Source organism: Passer domesticus, chromosome 5 (genome assembly GCF_036417665.1).
Source record: "Passer domesticus isolate bPasDom1 chromosome 5, bPasDom1.hap1, whole genome shotgun sequence".
NCBI classification, from domain to species: domain Eukaryota; kingdom Metazoa; phylum Chordata; class Aves; order Passeriformes; family Passeridae; genus Passer; species Passer domesticus.
Window position 1 is genome coordinate 45,614,573 of NC_087478.1, and position 27,520 is coordinate 45,642,092.

The 27,520-nt window shown below is 47.6% G+C and overlaps 3 protein-coding genes across 7 annotated transcripts; 2 read left to right on the forward strand and 1 right to left on the reverse strand.

Moving 5' to 3' along the window:
* Positions 1-28: 28 nt before the first annotated feature.
* WDR91 (WD repeat domain 91) lies at positions 29-18,486 on the forward strand. 4 transcript variants are annotated; one of them, XM_064419899.1, is made up of 15 exons: positions 29-207; positions 1,845-2,024; positions 2,988-3,194; positions 4,007-4,090; positions 6,318-6,442; positions 8,188-8,365; positions 8,634-8,792; positions 10,798-10,997; positions 11,452-11,602; positions 13,081-13,175; positions 13,529-13,697; positions 14,386-14,494; positions 15,926-16,038; positions 16,789-16,986; positions 17,832-18,486. In XM_064419899.1, exons 1-15 carry the CDS (start codon positions 85-87, stop codon positions 17,994-17,996), a joined length of 2,256 nt encoding a protein of 751 aa, XP_064275969.1. In that variant the 5' UTR covers positions 29-84; the 3' UTR covers positions 17,997-18,486. The 4 variants fall into 4 exon arrangements, with proteins under 4 accessions (XP_064275969.1, XP_064275970.1, XP_064275971.1 ...); XM_064419900.1 differs by having other exon boundaries at positions 34-207; positions 1,845-1,970; XM_064419901.1 differs by lacking the exon at positions 29-207 and having other exon boundaries at positions 1,882-2,040.
* A 1,446-nt stretch (positions 18,487-19,932) lies between these two features.
* On the forward strand, positions 19,933-22,244 carry CYREN (cell cycle regulator of NHEJ). Its single transcript, XM_064419906.1, has 3 exons — positions 19,933-20,357; positions 20,452-20,518; positions 20,790-22,244. The coding sequence occupies exons 1-3, from the start codon at positions 20,239-20,241 to the stop codon at positions 21,021-21,023; spliced, it is 420 nt and encodes a 139-aa protein (XP_064275976.1). The 5' UTR covers positions 19,933-20,238; the 3' UTR covers positions 21,024-22,244.
* Positions 21,794-27,440, reverse strand: TMEM140 (transmembrane protein 140). Of its 2 annotated transcripts, none has more exons than XM_064419905.1 (4): positions 26,987-27,440; positions 24,914-25,032; positions 24,177-24,369; positions 21,794-23,388 (listed from the first exon to the last, which is right to left on the reverse strand). In XM_064419905.1, exons 3-4 carry the CDS (start codon positions 24,187-24,189, stop codon positions 22,745-22,747), a joined length of 657 nt encoding a protein of 218 aa, XP_064275975.1. In that variant the 5' UTR covers positions 24,190-24,369; positions 24,914-25,032; positions 26,987-27,440; the 3' UTR covers positions 21,794-22,744. The 2 variants fall into 2 exon arrangements, with proteins under 2 accessions (XP_064275975.1, XP_064275974.1); XM_064419904.1 differs by having other exon boundaries at positions 24,177-24,288; positions 26,987-27,439.
* Between the last annotated feature and the right edge of the window lie 80 nt (positions 27,441-27,520).

Genomic DNA, 27,520 nt, shown 5'->3' on the forward strand with positions numbered 1-27,520 from the left:
CGCTGGGAGCTGTAGTCCCGCTTGGGGCCGGGCCCTCCCCGCCCCGCCGTGGGCGGGCGGTGCCGGCGGCGCCGCGGGGCCCCCATGGCGGCGGCAGCGGAGCGCACGGACGAGCTGGTGCGGGAGTATCTGCTCTTCCGCGGCTTCACCGCCGCCCTGAAGCAGCTGGACGCCGAAATCAAGGCGGACCGGGAGAAGGGTTTCCGGGTGAGCGGCGACCGCATCCCCGTTCCCCCGGGGCGCTGGGCGCGGGGGCTCCCCGAGGAGGACGCGGGCCGCGGGCGCCGCTTCGCGCTCCGGGGGCCGGGCGAGGGGAGCGGGCCTGGCGGCGGGGGCAGCCCTCGGAGCCTCCGCGCTTCCCCGCCAGAGCGGCCGCCCCGGCCCCGCTGGGCTGGGCTGGGCTGGGCGCCGGGGCCCGGCCGGCCGCTCAGGCGGGACCCGCATCCCGGAGCGCCCGGCCCGCCCTACCCTGCCCTGCCCGGCCCGGCCCGGCCCGGCCCGGCCGCCGCTGAGGGACGCAGCCTCCCCGCGGGGCTGGAGCCGCTCGAAGGCTGCCCCGCCGCTCGGCTCCAGCGCGGGCTCCGTGCCCTCGCCTGCCTTGCGGCTCCCGGCAGCCTGCCCGGCCGTGTGCGGACCCTGCGTCCGACCTGGGGGCACCCGCCCGCGGATCCAGGCGAGAAGAACGGAGGGGACCCGCGCACCGAGAGGGCAGGAAGGCATTCCCTTGCCTGCGTCTTTTCTCGGTCATGAGATTTTTATCCAGCGGCTTTACAGCTCCGCTCGTTAGTTTGTAGGTCTTGAGTACCGGCTGCCTTGACTAATGCGTGGAAATTTGCGCAGAATTTGCCAGTCTCAAAAATACAGTTTCAGTCCATTGTGTGAGCTTCGTGGTCCTGTAGCAACAGTTTTGGGCACCGAATGTAGTGCTTTGAACAGTCAGATTTTTCTTTGACCAGCAATATAAGCACTACTTTTATCATTAATAAAGCATGTTGCTTCTATTTTTTAAAACGCCCACACTTTGCTGGTGACTTAATCTGAATTGTTGTCCAAGAAGGGTCTGCTGTGGTCACAAAATTCAGTTTTCTGTATCTGTAGGATGCCACAGAGATAAAATTTGGGTATGTCCCAAGATACTAAGTGATGAGGGGAGAGCAAACCACATATTAAACAACCTTAGTTTAATTTTGTACGGGATGCAGTTTTTTCTTTTTCTTATGCCTGTCTTTGCCATCAGAAACCACTGAACAAAAAATGCATTCCCACACCACCATTCTGCCTTATTCATATTGCAGAAATTATTTCCAAAGAGGCATAATGACAAAAAAATTCTCCTGCAGAATTTTATGCTTGCCTTGTTAGTAGATGATGTTACTGAGGATAAAGGTACTTCAAAAATTGCAATGGAGCAGAACTGACTTCCTCTTTCTGTTGGCTAAATGCAGGTATTTTTCCTTTTAGTCTAAAAATAATACTTTTTTTCAGGTGCTGCACTTGAGTTTAAAACATTTAAGCACATTAATTTTTTTTTTATTGTTATTATCAACAGACTTTTAAAGGAGGTGGAAACTTTTGCTTACTTGCAAAAAAATCCATCAGTTGGATATTTCTGTCAAAATATGTTTGGCTATGCTCTGTCATATTTCCTTTTCCTTTGTTTGCGAAGTGCTGCAGAGTGGAAGCATGCTAATGCAAAATGCAGAGTGCTTCCAGGATTAGAAAATAGCTAATGCATAGGGATTGCACAGTTAAAGCAGTTCAGGCTTTTCTGCACTGAGTTACAGAAAGGCTTGTGCCTCAAGAGCCCTCCCCTGAGTGAAGTCTCCCCTGTTTGCCCTCTTTAGGTGGATAAGATAGTGGAGCAGCTGCAGCAGTTTGTTCAGAGCTACGACCTGGCCGCCCTGCGGGATTACTGGAGCTATCTGGAGCGACGCCTCTTCAGCCGTTTGGAGGACGTGTACCGGCCCACGGTGAACAAGCTGAAAACCAGCTTATTCCGATACTACCTGGTCCATGCTATTCAGGTGCTGCTTTATCAAGGTCCTGGTCTCTGAAACCAAAGCAGTAAACTACCTTTGTCAGCCTCTGCCAGGCCTGCTGGATTAGGAGCAAGCAGTTCGTGTGTCATGGTCAGGAGTGTGTGGTGTGGAGTTTGATGCAGGCTCACATGACAAGCTTGTGTGCAGGGTAGGGAAACTGGGGCAGTAGGGAAACATGGTTTGCTGGGTGCAAGGCATTCACACTCACATAAAGACAGGTTTCTCTCAGAAGGATAACAGTACTGCTAGCTCAATCCTGCTCAGTTAACTTAGATACTGGCAGAGAACACAAGGTTCAAACTGGAACAAGGAAATGTGGAAGAGAAAGTGAATGTCTTTTTGCCTGCTTTGAATAGAACAGAAAATAATGACCTTAAAATGGAACAGAGATTTTTTCTGTTCAAACTCTGGAAAGTCAATGGAGTATATTCTCCCCTTGATTCTTCTTGGTTCCATTCCACGACTGAAGATCCAGGTATTAGGAGAGGAGTCAAAATCTAATACATCTTTCTAGAAGTGTGCTTTTTCATGGTTTGTTTTGCCATGTGCTTACCCTGAGGTGTGACAGTCCTGTCTGAATGATGTGTCAGTTGAAACACTTTCAAGCTGCTGTAGATTTAAGTAATTTGAATTATCCTTTGGTCCTGTGTATGAGTGCTCATGTCAGTGCACTCTGCACTGGTTTAACTGAAACCAGTGTGTTTGGTTCGATTGGTCTCAGCCTTTAAACAGGATTCTGGTGACTAGAAGGAAGGCTGGATTAAGCGCATTTGTGAGCTTCTCCTACTGTATTTGGGATTCTTTTGTTTCCTGGTGAATCTGTAACTAATCACTTGTTGTTTCAGGGTGGTGAAAATAGTTGTGTTCATAACGAAAAGCAAATGTTCCTCGACCTAATCTGATGGCATTAATGGAAGTGTGAGCCCTGTTCTTCTTGCTGTGTTTCAGAATGGCCGCAATGACAAGGCGCAGGAGTTTTTCCTCAAGCAGGCCTCCGAGCTCCAGAACCAGGCAGAGTGGAAGGATTGGTTTGTCCTGCCCTTCCTCCCTGCTCCAGACTCCAACCCCACCTTTGCTACCTATTTCTCACGCCAGTGGGCAGATACATTTATCGTGTCGCTGCACAACTTCCTGAGCGTCTTATTTCAGTGCATGCATATCCTTCTTTGCAGCTCTGCAATCTCCCTTGCCCTGGTGTTATACTTCCAACAGTTATGCCAAGGATATAATACTATGGAACTTCCTGCTTTCACGTGATTTTTTACAGCCAAGACTTAATAGAAAGTTGGTGTTTACCAGAGGGTGTTGTTGCTAGTAATAATAGTTACTGCTCAATTATCTGATATGTTGTATTCCCTGAGCAAAACAATTGTGGTTGTTGCTGTTGCTGAATCATCCATGTGCACATCTTGTTCTGAAATGGTTTTACTCTTTGCTTGACATAGTACAAAACAGTCATAAAACCTTGGGTCATAATCCATAACTGTACTGGCATCTTCTGTTAGATCCTTCTTTAGGTACATTATGTTCACAACATTGCCTAGTGACAGCTCATTATAATAGAGCAGTTGATTTTTGGCAGGAATAAGTTTTTAGCGCCATGCTACAGAGTTCTGTCTTGTTTGGTGATGATGCTGCAGCTGGAATACAGCTCATCTTGAACTGTTTCTTCAGTGTACAGTAAAGCAGTAATAGAACCTGTCTTGCCCTCCACTTCTGACTCTAAAAAGAAATAATCTAAAAATCCTTGCAAAGTCCACATGAAAAAGTTTGTGCAACAGCAAAGTGAAAACTTGACTTAAGTAGTTAAGCTGCTGCTAATCTTCTGGTCGTGCATGTACTTTTTGCTAGTTTTATGGACTGGGCAGCTTTGTTTTTACAGAGAAATGGCCAGTACAGAGTGCTGGCTTTTAGAATTAAGCCAGGTGCACACAAGTTATTGCCTTGATTTTCTTTAACATTGCTTACCAGTTCCAGTCATACTGAACTTTGAAGCTGAATGTCTCAGGACCAGTCTCATACAAGAAGAAAATGAATCGTTGCGGCACAAGGTCAGAACTGAGATCACTCTTTAGCTGCTGACTGTGTGATGTGAGTTTTGTAAAGTTGATTCCATCCATTTGAGAACTTTGTAACTGTTCTGTTTGGTGCAGTTATTCTAAGGCAAATTCTTTAAGAATTTTGATTTATCTTTCAATTGTTTCCAGCAAAGTTAGGGTTGTGATCATATTGTGAAATGTGTGTTTAGGATATTCCTGTCCCTCTGCTGAAGGTGGTTGTCTGCCCTCCCTGTGCTGTCTGACAGGTGACTGAATACTATATAAACTCATTTTCCTTTACACTGCAAAGTCAAAACAAGGTGAAACTTGGTAGCAGGTTAGGGATGTATGTTGTAGAGTTATAGAATGGGTTGGAAAGGAAGTATGGCTGATTTTGTGAATAGTATTCAGGCACTTCCAGATTTTAGCTAACAGAGAAATAGAAGCAATAGAAATGGGTAGTAAATTCTGGCAGAGACAGAAACTGTTACTTCTGAAATGGCCCCTTCACCATGTTTGATATATACTAAATTGTATATAGTATATATATATATCAAAATATATATATATATATACACAAACTATATATATATGTACTTTGATATATATATACTATATACAATTTAGACCAACTAGTGGAAATGTTGTGAATGTCTGTTTCCCAACTCTAGATCTTACAGTAAACCATAAGAAGGGTCTGTTAGCTCAGACAAAATGTTGCCCAGCTCCATGTCTTGTGTTTGAAGTGTTATCAGCAGATACTTGGGGAAAGGGTGTAACATGGGTCAGTCATTTCCACGTATAACTTCTGTTAGAGAATTTTGTGAAATGTGCAGTTTAAGATTTAAACTATAGATCACTTATAGTTTAAGATATAAATGATAAATCACATGTGGATGATCACATACAAGTAGGAAGGTTTATTCATGTAAGCAGAACTTTAATTTCACTTCCTCAAACATAACAAGAAAAGCCCTTTCTGTATAAATACTTCAGTAAAGTTTGTGCTTTAAGTCCTGTGTTACAAAATGTTGTATGTTGTGTTTCCTGTTTGTACTATTTTAATAGCTGTTCAGCACTGTCCTAGAAATAGAAGTAAAATAAAATTGATTTCAAAAAGGAGGCAGTTTTTCAGGAAAAAGCCCAAGATTTGTCACTGTGTGCTGTATGGAGTTAGAAGGTCAGTCAAACATTGACAGGAGAGTTCTGCAAAGATGGTTGGTGAATAGGGACAGAGGATGAGGTATGTTTTGCAATAGAGCTCTTTTATTTCCTCGAATTTTGTATTCTTTACATTTAGTCAGAATAAACCTATGGTTTGTGTTTTGCATGTTGGCTGATACCATTTGCAGTCTGGATAAAAGTTTTCTGGCAAATCAACAGCAGTAAAACTAGACTTTCCCTTTTAGTCAACTCCTCAGGTCAGAGGGGGAGCCAGCTACCTCTAGAATGCAGGTTTTAAAAAAGGATGCCAATAAATAGTGAATTTGATGCTAGCTGAAATTAAGTAGTGATTCTGATCTATTCTGCTGAAACAATGCAAATACATAAATAGTGAGCTAGATTTCTAAAGCTCACTTTTCTTCCTGTATTTTCTTTCCTTAAATATTGTGTTAAAAAGAAAAATAAATGTAGCTGAAAAACAAATGTACAGAAACAGAAAAGCCTGAGGAACTCTTTGTGTAAGAGTCATAAACCAGGCATAAACCACATCTGTTCCAGAAAACTGCATCCTGAGGTTCCTCTCTACTAAAGAGAAAAAGAGATGGATTTCTTTCTCCATAATGTGGAGATAAATCTCACTGTCATGCTTGGGAAGGAGTTGCACAAGGTATGGAGCTGGATTTCAGGGTGACCTGGTTTCACTGACCTTGGTGCACCCTGCCAGCTGAGAAACCCTTGGCTGTGGGAAGAAGATAACCTTGTAGGCTCTGTGCCTGCATGGAGAGGGGCTGGTGAGCTCTGCCCTGCCCAGCTCTTGTTTCCCAGAACCACTAACGTCCCACAGCCAGCCAACCCCAGGAGAGGAATGAAGGGCTTTAAGTAGGCTCCAGTTTCATGTGTCTAAAGTACTGATTGTTTTGACTAATTGGACTAATGTGGTGCTCAGCCAGTCAGAGCAACTTTTTTCCTTCCCCACCCTTCTAGAGCTGTTGAAATAAAAGGAGTAAACAACTTCAGTGAGTGGGAAGGAGGTGAATCCCGGTGACCCTGTGTTTACTTGGCTCTTCTCTCCTAGCTGTTTGCTCTGCAAGCTGAATCCTCCCGCATGAAGAAAGAGGAACTGGAGGTGGAACAAACAGTAATGCATCACAAGCTGCCTGCATATGTGGCCAACATGGATCGACTGGGGGACTCTGAGCTGTGAGTGCCTGCAGGAGAAGAGCTGGGGACAGGCTCTGCTGCTTTTGTTGGGTCAGGGAGGTTCCTGGAGGGTCATTTCCATGTCCCCTGCCCTGGGATTCAGTGCAGAAAGACATCCAGGCAGACACTATGGCAACCTAAGTAGGTTTAATGGAATTCATGACAGGTGTCTCTCCCATCTTTTGGGAGGTTCTTGCAAACCAGTGAGAGTCCAAGCACACATGGAAGTGATTCTGCTCTGCTGCCATTATTGCACCAAGGTGTTCTGGGCATCTAGGGCACTGGCAGCAGTGCAGTACCTGCAGTATTGCTCAAATGAAGTGGATTGGCTCTTGATTCCAATTTACTTGAGTGCCTGCAGTGCCATAGGTGAATGCCCTGTGTTGTTTTGTAGATACTGTTACTGTATGACCCAAAGAGATTCTTGTTACACAGAGATGTTTTCTTGCTTTTGCAAAGTCAAGGGAAAAGGAGCTTCTCTTCTGTGAGGCTCAGATTTCCCCATGAACTTGCAGTTAAAAGTGCATTTTATGGCTACATCTACTTTGTGCCTATCTCTGGAAATTAGGCAACATACACAGTGATACAGCTTCTTTAACTGTTATTTTTTTGCCCCAGGACAGGAATAGGATTGATTAAACTATCCTGTTGCCAGTGACAGATAGAAGTTGTAGCAGGAACTACACACAGAATGTTTTAATATAAAATTTGTCTGATTAAATAGACTAAGTGTTTATTGGACCATCTTGGTGACAGCTCTGCAGTCTTTGCACAGTACAGGCTACAGAGCTTAGTGATATGTGTTTTTTTAACTCTGTGGAAAGCCCTGATGCTGTCTGCATGTATGGAGGAGTGTGACATGAGGGATGGGGTAATTTATTCCTGTATTTATTTTTGTCCATTTGAATTAAAAAAAACTTGCCTAAGAAGTGGCATTTCTTGCATGTGCAGCTTATCTCAGTCTGGGGACCAGTTCAGTTGCTTATTTTTGTGTCTCTGCTTAACCCAAAGCCCAGCTTTGGTAGAATAATTCCATCCTTGCAGAGTGGATAGAGACAGTGAAGATTATTGTATTCCCCTTGCCCTTGCTGCCACTCTGCTCTCAGAGGAAGCTGTAGCAGAGTGAGGTCAGACAGTTATGTTCTGGGAAGCAGCTGCTGCTCTTGGCATTGTGGACTGAGAAGGGAGGTGTTTATAATCATAGAAATGGTCTGTAGCTCTCTTATTTCCTCTGGGTCTGGATTTTGAGATATGGAAGGCTTGTGCCATAAAATTGTTGAACATAACCTGCTGTTTATCAAAGGGTGTTCAGTGAAATATTGAATGCTGAATATCTCTCAAAGTAGGTCTGTTTTATGCTTTGAATTGGGAATCCTATCTGAATAAGTTCTACAGCAATCTGAATTCCCCTGCCTTTCCCTTAGGGTCTTTCTAAACAAACCAGTTGGAGTGGAAGGAGTTTTAGGTGGCTCTAAAGGGGATTCAGCAACAGTTTGAGCTCACTGTCTCAGTGACATCTCTGAGAAGTGAGCTTTTGGTTACAGTAACTGTAATGACCTGCTCCAGGCACTAAGAGGATATTTTCAAATAGGGTTTTACTGCATAGTGGTGCACTGGCTTGGAAATGAGCATCTGTCTTCCAGTGGTTCAAACAGCTGCCACTTCACTCAACTGGGTGGTCTTTGGGCAGGTTGCCTTGCTGCACTTTCATACTCTTATTTGGTGGTGTTTTGTTTTTTCATTAGTGATATGACCTGCAATCAGAGAAGTACAGCACATTCTCTTCAGTCCCGGGGAGGCTTTCTGTCCTCCTTTCTCTCCCAAAGTAAAAAGGGCCCTTCCAGACCAGCACATTCAAGTGGGGCTTCTCCAGTGCAGACTAGCAGTATGCTGCTAGGGAAGAAAGAGCCAACAAATCACCAGGTAATTCTCAGCTGAAAGTTGCTCAGTCTCCAAGGAGTTAACTTGCACCATGGCACTGCTCCAAGCTTCTGCTTCCACCTGAAAAATTAAATGTCCTTTCCTGCCTCTCAAATGTATGCTGGGCCTGAATGCAGCACAAGAACAACTATTGTTGTCTAAGAGCTTGTGGAGCCCTTGCAGGTGCTTGGTTGCTTTGCTGCTTCTTTTGCTCTTTGTTCTGCAGCCTACTGGAAGCATAACTTTGCCCAGACACTTCTCTGCTTTCCAGAGTGCCAAAGGAAAAGAAGGAACAGTGACCTCTAAGGATGGGAAGAGCCACTTCAGTGGTTTAGTGGCAGGCGAGTCCAGCTCCCTGCAGCAGCGGCAGAAGCGCTTGCAAGAGCACGGGAAAGAAAGGAAGGAACTGTTGTCAAAAGGGACCTTCCAGGTACTGCTCAGCACTGCAGGGCTGGGAAGCAGAAGGCTTGTATTTCTGTAAAACTGTGGGGTAAAACAAGTGCAAGTGTTTCCTTTAAGCTTTGGAATTGCTAGCCAGAAATAACTGTATCAAAGGTTCGTGTCTGTAGTTAATCAACTCCTTCTTCACTTGGTTTATTTCTGTGTCCCTGGTTAATCAGTATTGGCATTTCAGGTGGAAGAAAATTGTCTCCATGTTTTTCAACAGCCTGGTCCTGAAGCTTCATTGAGGTTTCATTCACTTTTAATGATTGTGTTTAAATACCTTGTTAAAATCCCCATTTCTCAGTGGTAATGAGCTTGGCTCACTCATCCAGCCAAAGTGAATTCTCTTCCCGTAGGTTCTTATGCTGATTTTTACAGGCTCTATGTGGGACAATGAAAACTAATATAAAATTTTCCTGGATAGGAATAGAACTTGCTTTCCTAGCAACGTTTGCTTTTTGGAGTTTTTGTACTTTATTGTTGCTGTTTTACCTGGGGGTGTGCCCTGTTTTAAAATCTAATGAAATAATAAAACTGTGTCCTGGATTTTAACTGCTGAAGGTCAGCACACTACTTCTGTTCACCTGTGTGTTGTCTGGCTTTCAGCAGCCATGTTGTCAAAAAATACAGAGCAGAGGCAGCATCTCATTGTTGTTATTTTGTCTGTATGAGACATTCTGCCTTGTGGAGAGGCAGTGCTGAGGGACTGTTGCCTGTTGGCCAATGTGTGGCTGTTCTGTGTGTGGGAGTGCTGGTTAAAGAGAGGCTACTCTATCACTCAGCATTCAAGGCCTTGAGAGAACTTTTTTTATTCATGGTTCATCTAAAACACTTTCAGATTGGTTGGAAAATGCAAAGCCTGATTTCCCAGTGAGTTTCCTTTCACTTTCCTCTTTCTAGAATGTTCTGTGTTAAGGCAGTGATTTTTGGGCTGTGTAAAGATTGGTCCTTGTGCTCTTGGGGAAGCTTGATGCTCTTTAACTTGTACTCAAAGCATGTGAGCAAAAAGGAAACTGAAAGTGGCACTGTTTTCTTTCACATGAGTGTCATTCCCTGTAACTAGCAGAATAATTATTGGATTTATTTCCCAGTCTTTTCCAGCTCTGTGATTTCAGATGATTTGATTATGCAGTGCTTGATCCATTGGTCCTGATGAGAAGCTATTGTAAATTAGGCAAGCATGTGTTACAAAACAGGAATTCATAACCATCAATACCAATACCATTTTGGGGACACAACTTTCAGAGGATGCTTTATCAAAAGAATGCTAGAAGATGGTTTTCCTCTTTATGTGCTGTATCTGCTTCTTGTTCAACTTCTGGTGGCAAGGGAAGACTAAGCTGTTTCCAAATATTTCTGCAGTGCAGATCTTATCCAGATACTGTCACTTCCTAAAACTCCCTTTATTCTGTCTGCCCTGTCAAATTGGGTTTTAAGCTTTTGGACTCATGTGTCAGCTCTACTGTTGTCATCAGTCAGTTGGCTGCAGTGGTAGCTCCAGTGTGCACAATCTAAATCTCTGACAAATGAGGATAAGCCATCTACTGGGACTTGAGAGCCAAGTTTTTGTACAGGTTTGCTGAACTGCATATTATACAGAATTAACTTATATTGCTGAATGCAAGAATTCCTTGAAATATGTTGGTTTCCTTGTGAATCTGTGCTCTAATGGCATGTAAATGGGCCTCTGATTTTGGCTGAGGTATGCCAGAAATGTTGCAGTTCTTTTAATGCTTACAGGAAAGTATGTAGCTGGGCACATGGAGGGGGATATAAGGGACTCAGCAACTAAGCCAGTCATACTAAATAGTGCAGTTGTGCAACACGTGGTCCTTGTACTCAGAAAGATCCCTGGCAGAAGGAGTGCTGGGCTGACAATGCTTCGTTTTTGTTGCAGCTTCTTTTTTTTTCCCCTCCCAGCAGGCTGGGCTAGCTGAGGAGCTTGATATGGAGCTGTTTCCTTGTATTTCACACAGGATTTCTTCCTTCAGGGCCAAAGTACTGAGAAGAAAACAGATACTAACATAGCTGAGGCAGAACCATGCTCAGAGCTGCATGCTGAGCCAACAGAGACTTCAACCAAAATGCCTGGCAGCAGTGCAGAGGCCGTGGGGGTTCGGCAGGAGCAGCCTTTCATCGTCCTGAGCCAGGAGGAGTATGGGGAGCACCATTCATCCATCATGTACTGCAGGTAATGCACTGGCAGAGGGGGGCTGTCTTGTAGAAGCCTCTGCAGAAGGATCAGCTGTGTCTGCCCTCTTTCTCCCAGCCTCTGTTCTGCCAGCACGTTGGACATGTACTCTCAGTTTTTGGGCTGTCAAGTTGGCGTCACTGAAAATAGCATGTAGCTTGTGCTACGTGTGAGAAAGGACAGGGATTTTTGGACAGAGATATATGTGATTGGGCAGTGCTAGCCAGGAATAAAGTCTTTTGGAAAGCAGGTATTGTTTAAGGGCATTATGCTTTATGTCTGGAGCTTAGTGCGCTTTGTTGTGCCAGTTACTGTGAAGTGAGCAGGAAGTAGTGAAAAGAAGTTCTAATTCCTGCAGAAGGAGTTGGTGTGTGGCCAGGAAAAGAAGGATTAGTGGGTTGCATCAAAGAATTTGAGGGAGAAGAATATCCCATCAGTTTCATTCTACACACAGGGTTGATTGTTCTGGACGGAGAGTGGCCAGCTTGGATGTGGATGGGGTCATCAAAGTCTGGTCTTTTAACCCCATAATGCAAACAAAAGCTTCGTCCATTTCCAAATCTCCATTGCTGTCCCTGGAATGGGCCACCAAGCGTGATCGGCTGGTGAGTAGTCTCCGTGTGGAAATGCAGCAGATGATTTGGGGCTCTGTTGTTACATGTTGCATGTTCACTTCTAGACAGCTGCACTGTGGATAAAATCAGGGCAGCAGTTAGTTTCCACTTTTAGTGGGACACAGGGAGGCAAAGCCTCTAGGGTCTAAAAAGAACTGGAGTGGGGAGTGTACACTTTGTATTGAGCAAGGAGTTCACCACTGCTTGCCCTGAAATGGAAATTCTGAAGTGCAGTGTGGGTACAGCTGCAGGATAGAAGTAGTGCCTTGGAGAGAATTGCTTGTCTTCACACAGGTAACACAGCAACTTGTAAGGACAGGCAGAGGCAACCGAGTCCAACAGCCTGTGGGAGGCCTGCAGCAGAGAGCTGTGGACCTTTACTCATATGCCAGCAGCAGAGAAGGGGAAACAGAGTTGTGGGGGTGGCATTTTACTTGTGTGTAAAAAGGTGTGAAAAAAGCTCCATGTCCACTTCTAGACTGGTGTCTTAAAGAGCTGAGGGTTTGTGTGTGCATAAGGAGCTTGGAGCTTGTTTAAATAACATGACAATTTAAATGTTTCCTATATCCCTTTTTCTCTATTTCTGTTACTAAAGAGGAGCCTTAAATTATACACATTCCTCTGAGTCCTTGAACTGTTGCTAGTGTTTCATGCCCTCTCTTGGCAGATGCAGGGCTGTATGAGAAGGCTGGCCTGCAAATGAGGCAGTATTTTTTTGCATTTTGGCACTGACTATGTGTGGCTTGCTAAGCCCAAAATGCCACCTGTGAAGAGCTGATGCTAGAACTTGTCTCTTCTTTGACTTTTGGAAAGCAAATTGTCAATGCAGTTGTTGCTCTTTGTTGTGATGATGTTTCTTCTGCTTTGTAGAATTAATTTCCTTCTTGCTAATGGAAAGATTCTTCATTCTGAAATACGTGTAGGATTCACCAGCAAATTAGGCGCTGAAGTGACAAAGATCTGGCTTGCTCAATTTTTTTTTATAATGCATCTCTCCATGACTTCAATTTTAATTGAAATTGTAACACCACTGATAAAGCATGTGTGAGCTCTTCTGGATGGTTTCATCCTCCCATGGGTGAAAAGAGTTGGCTTCTTCTTGATTTTCTCTTTAGCACACAGTTAACAATCTTAAGGTTCTCTTTCCTTGGTCCCCTAGATATTGAGACTCCATACATGTTTTGCACCCCTTAGGGCTGAGCCGTGATCTAGAAAGTGGTGTTTATGCCACCTTGGTGCCTATTAGATCTTTTTCTCACTGAGAAGCAGGGTTTTTACTCTGACTTCTGTGGCCTTGGGGTAGTCCTACTCAGTGTGATTGCACAGGAAGACGGGATGTACCATAATGGAATAATATAAATATTACTGTCTGAATACGTAAATAGAAAAAAAATTACGAAGTCTTGTTGGCCAGCATCATTGTACTCCTCACTCACACTCTTTCCATCTACTTCCTTGCTGGTTTCAAGCTATTGCTTGGCAGTGGCGTTGGGACAGTTCGTCTGTATGACACAGAAGCAAAGAAGAATCTCTGTGAAATCAGCATTGATGAGGATATGCCCAGGTAACTCTGGAATACTGATTATTTATTTATATAAATATTAAAAAATGGTGTTTTTTTAATAGTAAACATCTTAATGTTCCTGCTGCTTTTCTGCAACTGCAGGACTATCCTTCCTTTCCCCTCTGTCACATTCAAAGGGGACTATCTAGCCTTCATCTAGAGGGCAGTCCCTGCCTGAGCAGTGTAAAACTGTTGAGGTAAATGGGAGACACTCAAAAACTAAGCACATGAATCTGCCCTCCTTTACAGTGCACCCTGTCTTGCAGACTCTTAATGGGAGAGCTCGTAGGTGAGTGTTTTGCTTGAGGCAGCTGCAGGAGAGAGGTGATTCAGACCATGTGCCTGTGTTTCAGGATCCTCTCGCTTGCCTGCAGCCCAAGTGGTGCCTCCTTCGTGTGCTCTGCAGCAGCCCAGAGCCCCATCTCCCACATTGACTTCTCAGTAATCAACTCTGGGGGCAAAAGCATGAACCAAGTTCCTGGGAAGCTGCTGCTGTGGGACACTAAGACAATGAAACAGCAGGTACTTGCTGGGTTTCTTTCCTTTCTCAGTCTGCTTGCTGAGAATGAGTGTCTTCTGTTTCAATGTGTAGGAGCCCTCTGTCTAAATTATGCTGACTTTCTTTTCAACACCCTTCTTTTTCCTCCTTCTTCCTTTCCCCTCTGTCACATTCAGGATAAAAATAAATAATGTAAGTAGCTGCTGGATTGGGTGAATTTTTTTTTTTTTATTGGTGTGTTGGGATTTTTCTGAGGAATCTTCAGAATAGTCCATGGCCTTGTTTCTATCCTGGCTGCACAGTTTGTGACTGGAAATATCCCAAGTGGATTGAATGATGCTTTGCTGAGGCTTTCTCCAGTTGAGCTGTACTGAAAGGTTTTCGTTGCTGCTGTTTCCCTTGCCTTCCCTGTTTTTAAGTGAAGTGCTGTCCCTGACATGTAGGAGAAAGCAACATACTCAAGCTAATGCCTGCCAGAAGCTGGTTTTGCAACCTTGAGGCCATGGCCAAGAAAGCTGTGGCTTGGCTGAGGTGAATTGCTGGTTTAGAGTCACAGTAAAATGCCGCTGCCAGACCTTGAAGTCTGTAGTCATTAGAGGTGTAGGGCTCCAAACCAGAGTTCTTGTTACTAAATACCATCTTTCTTTCTTCCTCTGGAGTTCAACACCCCCAGCTCCATTTCTCAGCATTAATGCAGATTTTCCCTTCCAGCTGCAGTTCTCCCTGGAGCCTGAGCCCATTGCTATTAACTGCACAGCCTTCAACCACAATGGCAACCTTCTGGTCACCGGGGCTGCAGATGGGATTGTTCGTCTCTTTGGTACAGTGCACAGGGACTGGGGGTATTGGTGATAGCCAGCTGTGAGGCCAGGTGGCCAAGACTGGCATCTGGGCTTGTATCACAAATAGTGTGGCCACAGGATGAGGGAAGGGATTGTCCCCCTGCTCCTGGCACTGCGGAGGTTGCACCTCAAACAGCATGTTGGGTTTTGGGCCCCTCACTGCATGAAAGACATTGTGGGGCTGGAGTGTGTCCAAAGAACAAAACCAAAGCTGGTGAAGGGTCTGGAGCACATGAGGAGTTGGCTGCAGGAGCTGGGGTTCTTTAGCTTAGGGAATCAGAGACTGAGGGGACACCTTACTGTTTTCTACAAGTACCTGCGAGGAGATTGCAGCCAGGTGTTGATCAGTCTCTTCTCCCAGGTAACAAGGGATCAGACAGGAGGAAACAGTCTCAAGCAGCATCAAGGGAGGGTTATATTGGATATTAGGAAAACTTCTGTCACAAAAGGGGTTGTCAAACACTGGCGCAGGCTGCCCAGGAAAGTGCTGGAGTCACCATCCCTGGAAATATTTAAAAGATGGAACAGATGTGGCACTTAAGAGTATAGTTTAGTGGTGCAGTTGGCAGTGTTGAAGTAACAGTTGGGCTTGATTATTTTGGAGGTCTTTTCTAACTTAAATGTTGCTGTGAAAATGAGTAGTGAGGTGGTCCCTAGTCCTCAGCTGGCTGCCCATAGCAGGGAGGCAGCTATAGGATATGCTTGGAGACTAAGGTAGAAGCTGTTGTCTCCACAGGAGCTCTCAGGAGTGAATTGACATAGACTTTTTCTGGAGGACATTGGCTGGAGACCCTGGTAGTGCTGCTGGATTTGTTGTTTTTCTTCTGCTAAGAGGAGAGTGAATTTGCTCTTAAGCCATGTGGTCTTGTGCTGTGCCAGATAGCAGTACCAGCAGAGGCTGAGTTGTGAGGAAAGCAATTAATGTGAGACCTTCCATTTAAATGCAAGGGCTTTACATCAGTCCTCCTTTGGGGAGCAATTTGTGTTTCTCAGGTTTTTGTTCTCTTCAGCCTGTCCTTGCAATAAAGGCAGTTCTACCTTTGAATGGGGAATCTGCTTCTGGTACAGGTGGAGGCTGCAGTCCCAGGTCTTTGGGAGGACAGAGCTGTCAGCACCTGGGAGAATGGGCAGGATAACAAGGGGAGGAGGAGGGCCAGTGGTGCTTGGATGCAGAATGCCTGCAGCTCACAGCATGTGAGCAGCCCCATGAAGTCCAGTAGTTATAGACAATGATTTTTGTGTCCAAAGTGACAGCAGGAGTATAAGCACAGGGAGCTGGGACTGGATTGGGCTCCCCCAGGCTGGTTTGGAGGGCTGGCACAGAGACCTCAGGAACATAAAAGGCCTCCCTCTCTTCACCTCAGCTCTTTGTGAGTACAAGGAGTGTTCAGTACTGGTTCTCCCCTCAGATATGCAGCAGCACGAGTGCGCCATGAGCTGGAAGGCACATGATGGGGAAGTCTACTCCGTGGAGTTCAGCTATGATGAGAACACAGTCTACAGCATAGGCGAGGATGGCAAGGTAGGCTATGGATCACCTCCTGCTGCTCAGTGAGGTCACTTCTGGAGTCTTCTCTATATGGTGGGGACAATTAAAATACGCTCAGATGCTGGATGAAACATGGGCTGCTAACTGCAGTCTTAGGTGTGCAGTACCACCCTGATCCATGCAATCTGCAGAGAGAGTGGCTGAAAAATAGATTAATAGTTGGAGCTGTCTTTGACTTTGTGTGTAAATCCTGCTGTTGGTGACATCCCTTTTCTAGATAGTCTATGTGAGGATGACCTTTCTCTGACCCTGAGATGACAACATTTGAGATCTGGGATTCACAGGGAAGCATATCCTTGACCATTTTGCATAAATCTCATCAGCAGCTCCCTTTATAATTGTTAATGTAATTGTTATTATTGCTTATAATAAACACCTCCATTTCTGCAGTTCCTCAGTCTTCAGCAGTAGGGGTGTGGCTCAGGGAGGGACCTTGGCTGAGGAGTTAAGCCAGTTCTCACCAAAGTACTGCATGTGGTGTGGAAGGACACATAGGCAGTAGTGCTTGAGGAAGGCAGGTCATATCTTTGCCTGGATAGACAGAGCTCTTACAGCCTTTGCATCCTGGGCTTTATTAATATAGCCACTTAGGTATAGATGTCAAAATGCCATCTGTTTGTGAGGAATACCCACTATTTTGCTCAAAGGCAAAAAAAAGGCAACTCTATTTGCATCCCAGTTAATTTCATTATAAGCTTTTGTCATCTCTTTTTCTCATTCTAGTTTATTCAGTGGAATATCCATAAAAGTGGCTTGAAGGTGTCTGAGTATGACCTTCCCAGGGAAGCTACAGGTCCTTTTATTCTGTCTGGGTACAGTGGCTACAAGCAAGTCCAGTTCCCACGAGGACGGCTTTTTGCTTTTGACTCTGAGGGCAATTACATGTTGACATGTTCTTCTACTGGGGGAGTAATTTTTAAGGTAAGTCTGAGAAGTGATGGGAAGTACTCTTAAGTATCCATACAAACTTATACTAATTACAAGGGTGCAACAGCAGCCACTGGAAGTTCTCAAGCAGCACATACCCATCCTGGCTCTGTCAAAGCTGCTGCTCAGTTTCACACAGTGTGCATTTTAACAGTGTAGTGAGTAGTGAGTGTACAGCAAGTGTTTGGGTCCTACAGCTCGAGTATTGGTGCTCTTTGTTAAAGCCTAGCTTGTAGTGTCCAAGTGACTAGGACAAAGTTTTAACTACTTTTTTAATATATGGATGCATGTCAGTTCAGTGAAAAATGTACGATTGTTGACTGGTGCTCATGTTCAGTCTGCTTCTGTGCCTGCTGATTCTGTTAGAGCCAGCCTGATCCTCTTCCCTTACTGTGCACTGAAATTAAAGGGTAAGGCTGAATGGTTCTGAGTGCCCAAATTTCTATGCTTCAGTAACAACTGTTGCTGATAACATGCCCGTGCTCTTGCAAGGCAGATTAGATGGAATTTTTACTTTGCATCTGGGGCACTCAGAGCACTTGAACTAACATGAGCTATAGCTTAGGCTTATGTGCTTCTCATCAGTGTATGCTCTTAGCCTGCCTTGTTCAATTACTGCAGTTCAGTTGATGTCAAAAGTTGAGCTGCTTGAGAGCACATGTTTCTGTAGTGAGACTGGAAGCTTCCTTTCCTGTGTGTGCTACACACATCTCAGTATCTCTTTCTGCATGCTCATAGAGATACGGAGTCTTTATCAGGCTTTGGCTTTTCTTGTTGGGTGCATTGCCCCCACTGCAGAAATGTACCTCCTTAAAATCTTCTGCTTTCCTTCTTTTTAGTTAAATGGTGAGGAAAAGGTTCTGGAGAGCTGCCTTTCCCTGGGAGGACACCGAGCTCCTGTTGTCACAGTGGATTGGAGCACAGCCATGGACTGCGGGACCTGCCTCACTGCTTCTATGGATGGCAAAATTAAATTAACAACCTTACTGGCTCAAAAGTCTTAACCTGGACAGTACTGAAGGGGGAAAGAGCAATAGAGCTGACAAAACCAGTGTTAACTCACAGGAACAAACTGCATGGGAGAGAAGGCAAAGCAAAGTCCCTCTTCTCATTGTAGCTTTTGCCTTTTGATAAATAGGTTTGCCAAATCCCTGTGCAACAGAATGCCAGTATGGGACTGGATCAGTGGCAGCACTGAAAAATAAGTCTCCACTAATCCATTGTGGCAGCTGGACTTCCCTCTGTTAGGGAGTCTTGAGTAGCATGTGGCTAAAAGGCTGTGGTCACGTCAGGGTTCTGCAGAAGAAGGTGAGGCTGGAGGAAGCAAGCATGAGGCAGCACAGTGCATGATAGTAAGATGACTCAAACTGAAAAGGCTGATGAGAAACCAGAGTATTCTTTGAGTATAACATTTGTTGTTACGATTTTGTTAGTTTGTTTTTATTTGTGTTTTTTTTCTGTAAAAAGAAAATATTCTCTTGCATTTGAACTCTATGCTTTGTTTAGCAGTTGCTGCAAAACATGGAGGGTGGTGAGGGCAGTGATGTACCAAGTCTCCTGCATGCAGAAAAGCTCTTGTGTTTTCACCAGGTGCTTCCAGCATCTGCACACCATGGTGAACGCCATCCAGGAACAAAAACAGCTGTGTTTGCTTGGATGTGTTGTGTTACCTTGCCACAGGTAACTGCTACCAACCAGAGCAGAAATCCTGAGTCAGACTTTGGAGTTGGAGTTCAGAAGCTACATAATGCCTAGCAGGTACCTGATGGTGGATAGGGGGAGGGAGGCCAAGACCAGTGTGGCCCTGTATAGGGCTCTCTGTCACTGGAGCTGTCTCTCCCCCAGCATCAGGGCAAGTGCTGTGCTCAGGTACTGCATAGGCTTTGAATGGACTAAGCAGATACTTTTCATCTGCTTATGTCCTTGGCCTGTATTGGAAGTTTGTGGTACTGTTGTTCCTTGGCAGAGCATACACTGTGCTGGAAAATGAACAGCCATTCATGAGCCATATGGGTAGCCATTCTCATAGACAGCTGTTCAAGGATAACACTGCTGGATACTGAAATCCTCACTGCAGGCATGTTCATGCTACTGTTGTCCATGGAGTAACTTGCTCCTGCTGACTACGCTCATCTGATAACCTCACCTTCCATTCTCCAAGATTACAGGTCTCCTGCCAGACTGACATCTAAGTACAGGGTTTCCACCTCAGTGGGATGTGATACTTATGGTGCAGCTGCTCTTCATGCCAGTCTGAGCTATGTCCCCTCCAGTCCAGTGCTGAATTCGAACAGGCTTCAGGAATTCCCGGGGTTAGTCTGAGAGTTTAGAGAGCTCTCAAATGGGAGCCTTTGTTTGCCTCTCAAAAGGCCAAGAAATATTGTGGCTGTATTCCAAGCCCTGCAGTGTTGACTACATTGCACAGGGGTTTTAGAATTTAGAATTACAAAATTACAGAATGTTCTGGGTTGGAAAGGACCTAAAGCTCTTCTACTTCCAACTTTGCCATGAGCATGGCTGCCTTCCGCTAGACCAGGTTGTCCAAAGCCCCATTCAACCGGATCCTGAACACTACCAGGGATGTTACTTTCTTCCAGATGTTATCTTCCAGCCCCCACAGAGGGTCAGTTGAGGTTTCTGGAGAGACACTACTTTCAGGTTTGCTTCATAAGTAGGACTAAAAGCAAAACAAAACCCCCAAAACAGGGAAAGAAAGTATAAAAAACGTGCCAGTCCAAGGCTGCTATGCAAAATGATGCATTAGCACAGCATTGATACTGTGCCAGAAGCCTGGAGGGAAGGAATGAACATGTTGTTTTGCTACCACAACGCTCAACACGCTGTAGTCCCGGAGGGGCTTTTACTCCATCCTTGGGCCGGGCTCTCCTCGCTTCCCTGCAGGAGCCCCGGCTGCCGCCGCCCCGGCTGCCCTGCGCTCCCGGGCCTGCAGAGGGCAGCGGCGGGCGCGCTCGGGGGCGGCGCCGGGCCGGGCCCGCCAGGCTGGCCCCGGGGCTCGTTCCAGCCGTGCCGTGTGCTCCGCAGCTGGCCCGGAGCCATGTGTGCTCCTTGACGGAGGATCGAGGGACGCGCGGCCTCACTGCCTGCCTGCCTGATCAGACACGGGGCTCTGTCGTGACTCGGGTTTTAGGGCGGCCCGGGGCTGCTTTTCCAGCAGCCCGGTCGGGTGGGGAAGCAGCCTCGGTGTGACGGGCGGAAGGCGGCCGGGCGGCGCCGCCCCGCGCGGCCATGGCGGCGGGCGAGCGGCGGCGGCAGCTCCCGGCCTGGATGGGGGCGGCGGGGCCCGGGCGGGCGGCGGCGGCCCCGTCCCCCCGGCCCGGGCGGCGGCGGGCGGCGGCGGGGCGCAGGTAGCGCCGCTGGGGCGGGGGAGCGGCCGGGGCGGCGGGCGGGAGGGCGAGCCCGGGCGCGGCCCGCGCTGAGCGTCCCCTGTGCACTGCCCAGGCCGGCGGCGCTGTACTGCATGAACGAGGCCGAGCTGGTGGAGGTGGCCCTGGCGGTCCTGGCCGAGGTGAGCCGGAGCTGCGGGGCTGGGGACGCGGCCCTGGCCGGACCCGAGCACGGCAGGGCTCGGGAGCACGGGCAGGCTGGCTGCGGGTGCCGCACGGCTTTCCCGGCCCCTCTGTCCTTTGCACCCTGCCGGGCGCCGCAGGGCACAGCCGCGGGCCTGGGGCCTGGCGAGGCGCTCACGGGGATGGCGGGCTGGCTGTCCTCATGCTCCTTGGGGTGCGCCCGGCCTGAAGTAATGCACGGCCGGCTCTTGTTGTTTTCCCTCTGGTCAGAATCTGCAGTGCGAGGAAGGTGAAGAGAACGCCCGGTCCAGGAGCGAAGAGGAGCAGGAGATCCCACCAACACCAAAGGAGGTTCCTGGAAGCACGGCCAACACGGATGGAGGCAGTGACCATGGTCCGGCACTTCCGTCCCCTCCTGGTGCTGCTGCTGATGCAAAGAGGACAGGCAGGGAGAACTCTGAGGACGATGTCCTGAAATATGTCAGGGAGATCTTTTTCAGCTGACATCTCTGACTTCCCAGGAGAAGAGGGCACAGTGGGGAGGGTGTCACCTCCCACAGCCCTGGGAACGGTGGGAGGAGGGCTGTGCATCCATCTGCTGGCTTGGTGCCCTTGTAGCCAGTAGGATACCCAGGAAGGCCAGAGGGGGAAAGGAAGGAGGTACTCAGTTCTCCCACTCTGCTGGGCTCAGTGGGATTTAGCTCCAGATTAGGATGTGTTCATTTCTGTTTCACATTTCAGAGCATGGACAGATAAAAGAGAAACATTCGGGTTTCTGTGAGTATCCCTTTGGTGGGTTGGTGTTGGGCATAGAAGGGAGCAGGGAGCTGCTGACCTGGAAGACCTTTGCTGGCAGAGCTACATGGTCATGGTTCAGCCTTGGGGGCTCCCTTGTCCTTGTGGTCCCTCTGCCACAGCTGCAGTGGGGCCTGGCAGGCTTCCCATTGGGCCTGGTGCTGAGTTTGCCTCCAGACTCCAGCAGTCTTCCCAATGCTGAGGAACACGTGCGGGAGCACAGTGTCAGGGGCTGGGACTGCCCTGAGGGGGCTGATCCCGTGGCAGCGTGCATGGAGGTCTAGGAAGGGATGAAGATGGCTCAGTATTCTCTTTCCAATCAAAAAAAGAAGGACAAACAAACCACATAAGGCCAGCTGTGAGAGCATGTATTGAAATGAAGAATTGGTCAAATCAGCATCATCCCCACTAAGGCTGAAGCAAGAGAGAAAACAGACCCTCATGTCCCTTGAAACAAATTCACTCAACTGCAAAGAATATCACTATTAAGCAGGCGTTCTTTATTTACATAAATTCACCCAGCCACTGGATGAATTAATGCAGTGTATACTCACAAAGCTGTTACATACTCACTATACAGAAAAATCAGTAACATAAAACTCATGTTTTGGAAGATGATTATACGAACCGGACTTAACTGTTTCAGTCTTTTCTGCCATCTAGTGTCCTTTAGGGTTTATTACTAACCCATGTAGGAGTTTTGGTGGTTGTTTAATCATCTGCATCAACTTGTCCTTTATTGCACTTTCTTTATCGGTGCATGCTCAGTCTGTTACCTTGTTTTCAAACTACAAAACTTTCTTTCTGGTGTTACTTCAGTATCATCCTAGATGGCTTCACAGCCTTGAAGGTTGGTTGTTGATTGGAAGCCTATTTAAGTTATATGTATCCTATGTACTTATGAAGAAATTACCTATTTGGTTACCTTTTCCTGAGCATTTGTTAGTTCCTAGTTAAACACAATCTACAGATCCTTCTTTTAAACTCCCTTTATTACATGGTAGGGCAAAATGTATTAAAAGTACTTTGTTAGTTACAAATTTAATCACACACTATGACATGCTAGCAACGTTTTTTACTTAGAGTAGGTGTGAGCAGAGGGCTGTGTTTACTGCGTGCTGGTTCTGCTACCTTCACTGCTCTTTGGGGCCAGAAGTGCTGCCACTTTGATGCTGTGCCCCAAACTGAGGGGTGTTACACGCTGTTGAAGCTGGGAAGGTACAACGTGTACCTGGGAAGCTTCTGTGCTGTGGCTGTGCTGTGGCTCTTGGTGTCTGCTGCCAGCCTGATGCAGGAGTGCTGCACACAGCAATGTGCCAGAGCATGGCTGGGCATGAACCTTTGGACAGGGAATCAGATTTTTTCTAGGGAGTAAAGCTGTATTTGGATTACAATTTTAAATCATGTTACTGATAGCTCTTGCATCTTCTTCACTGTCCAATCTTAGTGGGCCTGGCCGCCTCAGTTAAATGGTTTTCACACATATGTGTGTGCTTGACCCAGCTGAGGAGCACAGTGGCAGTGAGAATCTGGAGCAGTAGCAGAGCCTGAGTCCCAAGCAGTGCCAGGAAGCCTCCAGTGAAATCAGAGGGATGAATCCACTGCAAGGTTTGTAAAAGAAACATACCCAGGCCTCCAGACAGGATTATCAACTTGATGACGGGTATGATGCGAATCATATTCCATCCCTCTCCCTGGCCTGTGCAATTCACATTTAAAAGAAAAGGGAGGTGGAAGAGGATGAAGACCAGGCAGGTATACACACAGACCCTGGCTAGTCCCAGCTGTAGTAGACTGATGCCCATTGCCTGCAGGTGCTTGGTGTCCAGGCACTGCAGCTCCCCAGCTGTCTCGTTCCACAGGCAGAAGCTGTAAAAGCCGATGCGTTTGTCAGGGAGGTTCACCAGGTTTCCAGCTTCGTACAGCAGTGCATAGGACATCAAGGCCAAGGCCCCAACAGTCTCCAGTAATATCAGCAGGTGCAGCAGGTTCTTGGTACACCTCTGTGGCAGAAGACCCATCCTGGTGCCTGCATACTTTCTTGCTACCATGGTAAAAGCTGCTGTGGGGATGCCTGTTGCAAAACATGAAGGGGGGACCCCTCAGTTGTTGCCTTTTATGACACCCTTCCCAAGACAGGCTCTGAGCCTTATGGCTGGGGTCCAGGGACTCCCCTTGCAAATAGAACAAGAGTGTCTCAGTCCTGCCCAGGACTGTGCTGCACATGAGTTACTGGGTTGAGGAGGTTGCATTTGGTGCACTTGTGGTCACAGCAAAAGTGGCTTAATGGTGTCCCATGTGTGGACCAGTACTGGGAGGAGAGTATGACTCAGCACCACACATGCCCTTTGCTTCATGGTCTCACTGGAAAAGGCATTTGTCAGCAAACTGCAGGGATAGGAGGAGAGAAAAACTGCTGTCTGGTAAGAAGCAAGATAAGAGCTATTCTGGGATAATGCCTTTCTTTCAGTTTTTATCAGACAAGGACATCCCTTGTGATCTTTGGACTACTGAGTAAAGTGCAGACATGACAGGATCTGAACTGCAAGGCTTGCCTTGCCTCCCTGCCCTTGTCCTATAGCTCTGGAACACCCAGTGCCATTGATACCACCCATTTCCAGCATCTGAGCTCCACATGCAGGTCCTTGCATGCCTGTAGATTTCTGAGCACAGCAGGACTGAATACCTGGAGCTCTGCTACCCACTGAGGGTGGTAGACATGGTGCTCCTCTGTCTTGGTTGCCTGGGGCCCAGTCTGCTACACAGACAGACAGGTGCTGAGCTCAGAGAGGCACCCTGGATCCTCCTGCAGCCACTGGCCTTCCTCTGAGATGCAGGGACATGGGTGCTACGGAGACACACCTGTGATTGCCATCCACCTTGCTCCTCTCGCAGACTGGTTGGCAAACCCGACTGCTCCTCTTCCCAGAATGTGTACTGTCCTCTTCTGCAGTGAATAGGCTTCTGCTTCACGCTGAAAAGCAGGGAAGTGGCATCAGGAAAGGCTATCACTCCTTGCTGAGCCACATAGCATTGAAGCACTGTCCACCCAGGTCTGCAGGGAGGCATAAACATAGGACTCAAGAGACCTTGGCTTCAAGCCAGCCTCAGGCTTGAAACTTTGCAAATAACTCTTCCTCCCTCTGACAAGCTTCATCTGCTGAAAATTATTTACCACTTTCCTTCAAGAAGTTCACATTGGCCCTACTGTCCCCTTCCACTGCCTATTGCCCAGTGGTATATAATTTACTTAAGAATTGGACTCTGGGTCCCTTCCAGTTCAGAACAGCCTGTGAATCTGTGATCTCCTGGATGTTCTCCTAAACCATCACCCAAAGCTGATTGTGCACTTGTTACAGCCTCTGAGTTTTTAGAGTGCCAGAAGAGAGTCCATTGAATCTGTGCTCAGTGTCTGGTGGTGGTAGTGGTGACCAGAGACCTTTCAGCATTCCCCTCCCACTCCTCATCTCTCCCTGGAGACTTGGAAGTGGGGTACTTCTGTTTAATGAGGACAAATATGAAGCTTCTCAGTCCCAAACTTCTCCCAGGAGAAGCACACACACAGCATGGAAGGGGGGGTCACAGCATGAGACACCAACCTGTCCACTTCCCCTGGTTACTTTTCCCTCACTTCTTGTAGACTCCCTTGGAGGGCTTCTTCTCAACAGGCTTCTGGAGAGACTGGAAGGTCACGTGGAGGACACCCATTGTTCTGAATCTGCAACAAAGACACAAGCAACCAGGAAAATATCTACGAGAATGAGACCTCCAGCAGATGTAATTTCACCATGGTTTGTCTTTCCCCTAGTATTGCCTCTTGGTCTGTCTGTCTCACACATATCCTGCACCCAGGCATTGCTGCTCTTCCTCTCCCTGTTCTGCAAGGGCTCACACCACTCATTGCTCTTCCTGCTGTTCTGTCTTACCCTCAGAGGAAGAACAAGCTGCACTTGGAGGGAGCTCTTGGCTGGCTGACCCAGTCTCCAGGGATTGATTTCTGTTAGACCTCAGGGCTGGGACCACTACAGCCCAGCTGACTCTTGGCCCTGCCCACCCACCAACCCTTGCTGTTGTATTTCTTTAGACCAGTTTCCTAAGGAAGGCAGGCTTGTAGAAATGTGGCTTTTTGTTCAGTCATCTCACACTCACTTCCTCTACATCCATAAAATGTAAAAGCTATTAAAAGTTGTCCTAGTTGCACATGTTTAGTAGAGAGGGGACAGAGAGTTAAATTCCTATCAAGTTTATGGTACCATATGGCAGGGCTGGAGGACAGCCACCTCAGAGACCCTGTGCTGCTGAGTGATCTCTGCATGTATGGGGACCTGGGGAAAGCCCATGGTATCTCTGCCCTCTCCTCTGCCTTGAGGCTTATGTGTGTAAGGTCATATTTTCCCAGTGATGTCCCTCTATTCATGGTCAAATTGCTGGCATCTTTGCCTTCTGCTCCCTCCCCTGCCCTGCCCAGCCCAACCCAGTAGGTAAATCCCTGTCCCTATTGTGACTGATAGGACCAGAAACATGCCTGGGATGGCCCTGTGCCAGCTGGATAGAGAACTGGCCTGGAGGCAGTGAAGGCTGAGAGCTGGCACCCTGCCACAGTGCAGCCACAGACAGGACATTTGTGAGCTCTGCAGCTCATCACTGAGGCAGGTTTGGCAGTAGCCTGGCTGAGAAGCAAGACACAAACAGGAAAGGGCTCTCACCCAATGTACAGCTTGGGTTTTTCCCAGAGGCAGTCTCACTGCCTCTAAGGAGGTGTCTTTGGATAAGAGACTCTGTGGCTCTTTCTCAAAGGTGCAAGAAAGAGGAACCTGAACATGGCACAGCGAGCCCCAGCCTGGAGTCAGCCTCCTTGTTCCTGGACTGGCATTGATGGAAACACTGGGTTTCACCTTAGGAGAGCTCTGTGTCTCAGTCTCCCTGGCAGAGAGAGGCCCCATGTGAATGGCTCAGGAACTCCCTGAGGTCTTTGTGTGGGAGATAAAGCTCCTAGGCACCCTCTGTGCTTTTGGGACTGCACAGCCCTTTCCTCTGCTGCGCACAGGCAGGTGGGCACCCTTGCCAGGCTGGGGCTGTGCCTTCCTCCAGCAAGCAGCTGGTGGAGCGCCTGGGCAAGGGGACAGGAAGGCACACAGCTCTGGCACAGGATGTGTGCAGGGATGAACATCTCTGTGAGCCACTGGATGCCGCTGCAGTGGGGCTGAGTGCGAGGAGGCGAGGGAATGGGCATTTCCTTTTGCACTGAAGAGCCCCCCAGACAGTTTCACTCTCTCACCTCCCCTCTCCCTGGCTGCTGAGGGGAGAAATGCTGTACAAGAGTTATGGGAAAGTGTCACACTTTGGACATGACACTTTTCCTTCAAGACATCTGTCCTGTTCCTTCACCACCTCCCCACCCCAGCTACCCGGATTGTCTTTCTCCCCCAAGCAGGATTAGCTGCAGAGAAGCCATGGGTGAAGAAAGGCCACTGACAAACTAAGGATTGCTGTTAAACAGAAACCAACCAGCAGCAAATGGAGCAGACTGTGGGGGAACCGCCCTTAAAGCATCTTAAAGCAGGGGAAGGAAGGACCCTCCAAGACACCGGCACCCTGCAACACCACTTCTGGCAGTTCTCCCCAATGCCAGTGACATTAAAAAAGCGGGGGTCTCAGTGGAGGATACTTACGGGCTGCCCATTTGGGTGGGTGTGGAGCTGAAACACGCTGGAGAGGGCTGTGCTGCCGTTCTAGGAGCCCAGCTGTTCTGCGGCTGCTGCCGGTGCTGGGCTGGCTGTCCCCGCAGCCTGTTTTGTCACGTGCAGATGGTTATCTGCTTTCTCTTTCGGTTCTAAGGGCCGTGCTCTTTCCCGATATCGAGTCAGCTGCATATGACCAGCAAAACAAGCCAAGCCCCGCTCCACAACCTGAGCCAGGGCCAGGCTCGTGTTTCCTTTCCTTCGCCCTGCTGTGCTAACCAGCACGAAAACCTGACCGGGCTAAACTCACCCAGGTTGTTGTGCTGGTAGAGTCGCTTGGGTGTCCACGAGGGCTTAGATTAATTTGTTTCGTTTTGTTTGGACACTTCTATAGAGGTGACAGACCGTCGCAGCACGTATCCCAGTACCTCAGCACTGCCGGAGTTGCTGCCAGCAAGGCCCTTCTTGCACTTTGGACACTGACCCCTCCCTCCCTGCCTATGCTTCCCAGAAACAGCGTGGTCC

Excerpts from the sequence above, each read along its gene's own strand:
- CYREN (XM_064419906.1), top strand. The coding sequence starts at position 20,239 with ATGGCGGCGGGCGAGCGGCGGCGGCAGCTCCCGGCCTGGATGGGGGCG. Across the intron at positions 20,358-20,451 it reads CGGGCGGCGGCGGGGCGCAG|GCCGGCGGCGCTGTACTGCA; the intron begins GTAGCGCCGCTG and ends TGCACTGCCCAG. Across the intron at positions 20,519-20,789 it reads CCCTGGCGGTCCTGGCCGAG|AATCTGCAGTGCGAGGAAGG; the intron begins GTGAGCCGGAGC and ends CCCTCTGGTCAG.
- WDR91 (XM_064419899.1), top strand. The coding sequence starts at position 85 with ATGGCGGCGGCAGCGGAGCGCACGGACGAGCTGGTGCGGGAGTATCTG. Across the intron at positions 2,025-2,987 it reads ACCTGGTCCATGCTATTCAG|AATGGCCGCAATGACAAGGC; the intron begins GTGCTGCTTTAT and ends GCTGTGTTTCAG. Across the intron at positions 4,091-6,317 it reads ATGAATCGTTGCGGCACAAG|CTGTTTGCTCTGCAAGCTGA; the intron begins GTCAGAACTGAG and ends CTTCTCTCCTAG.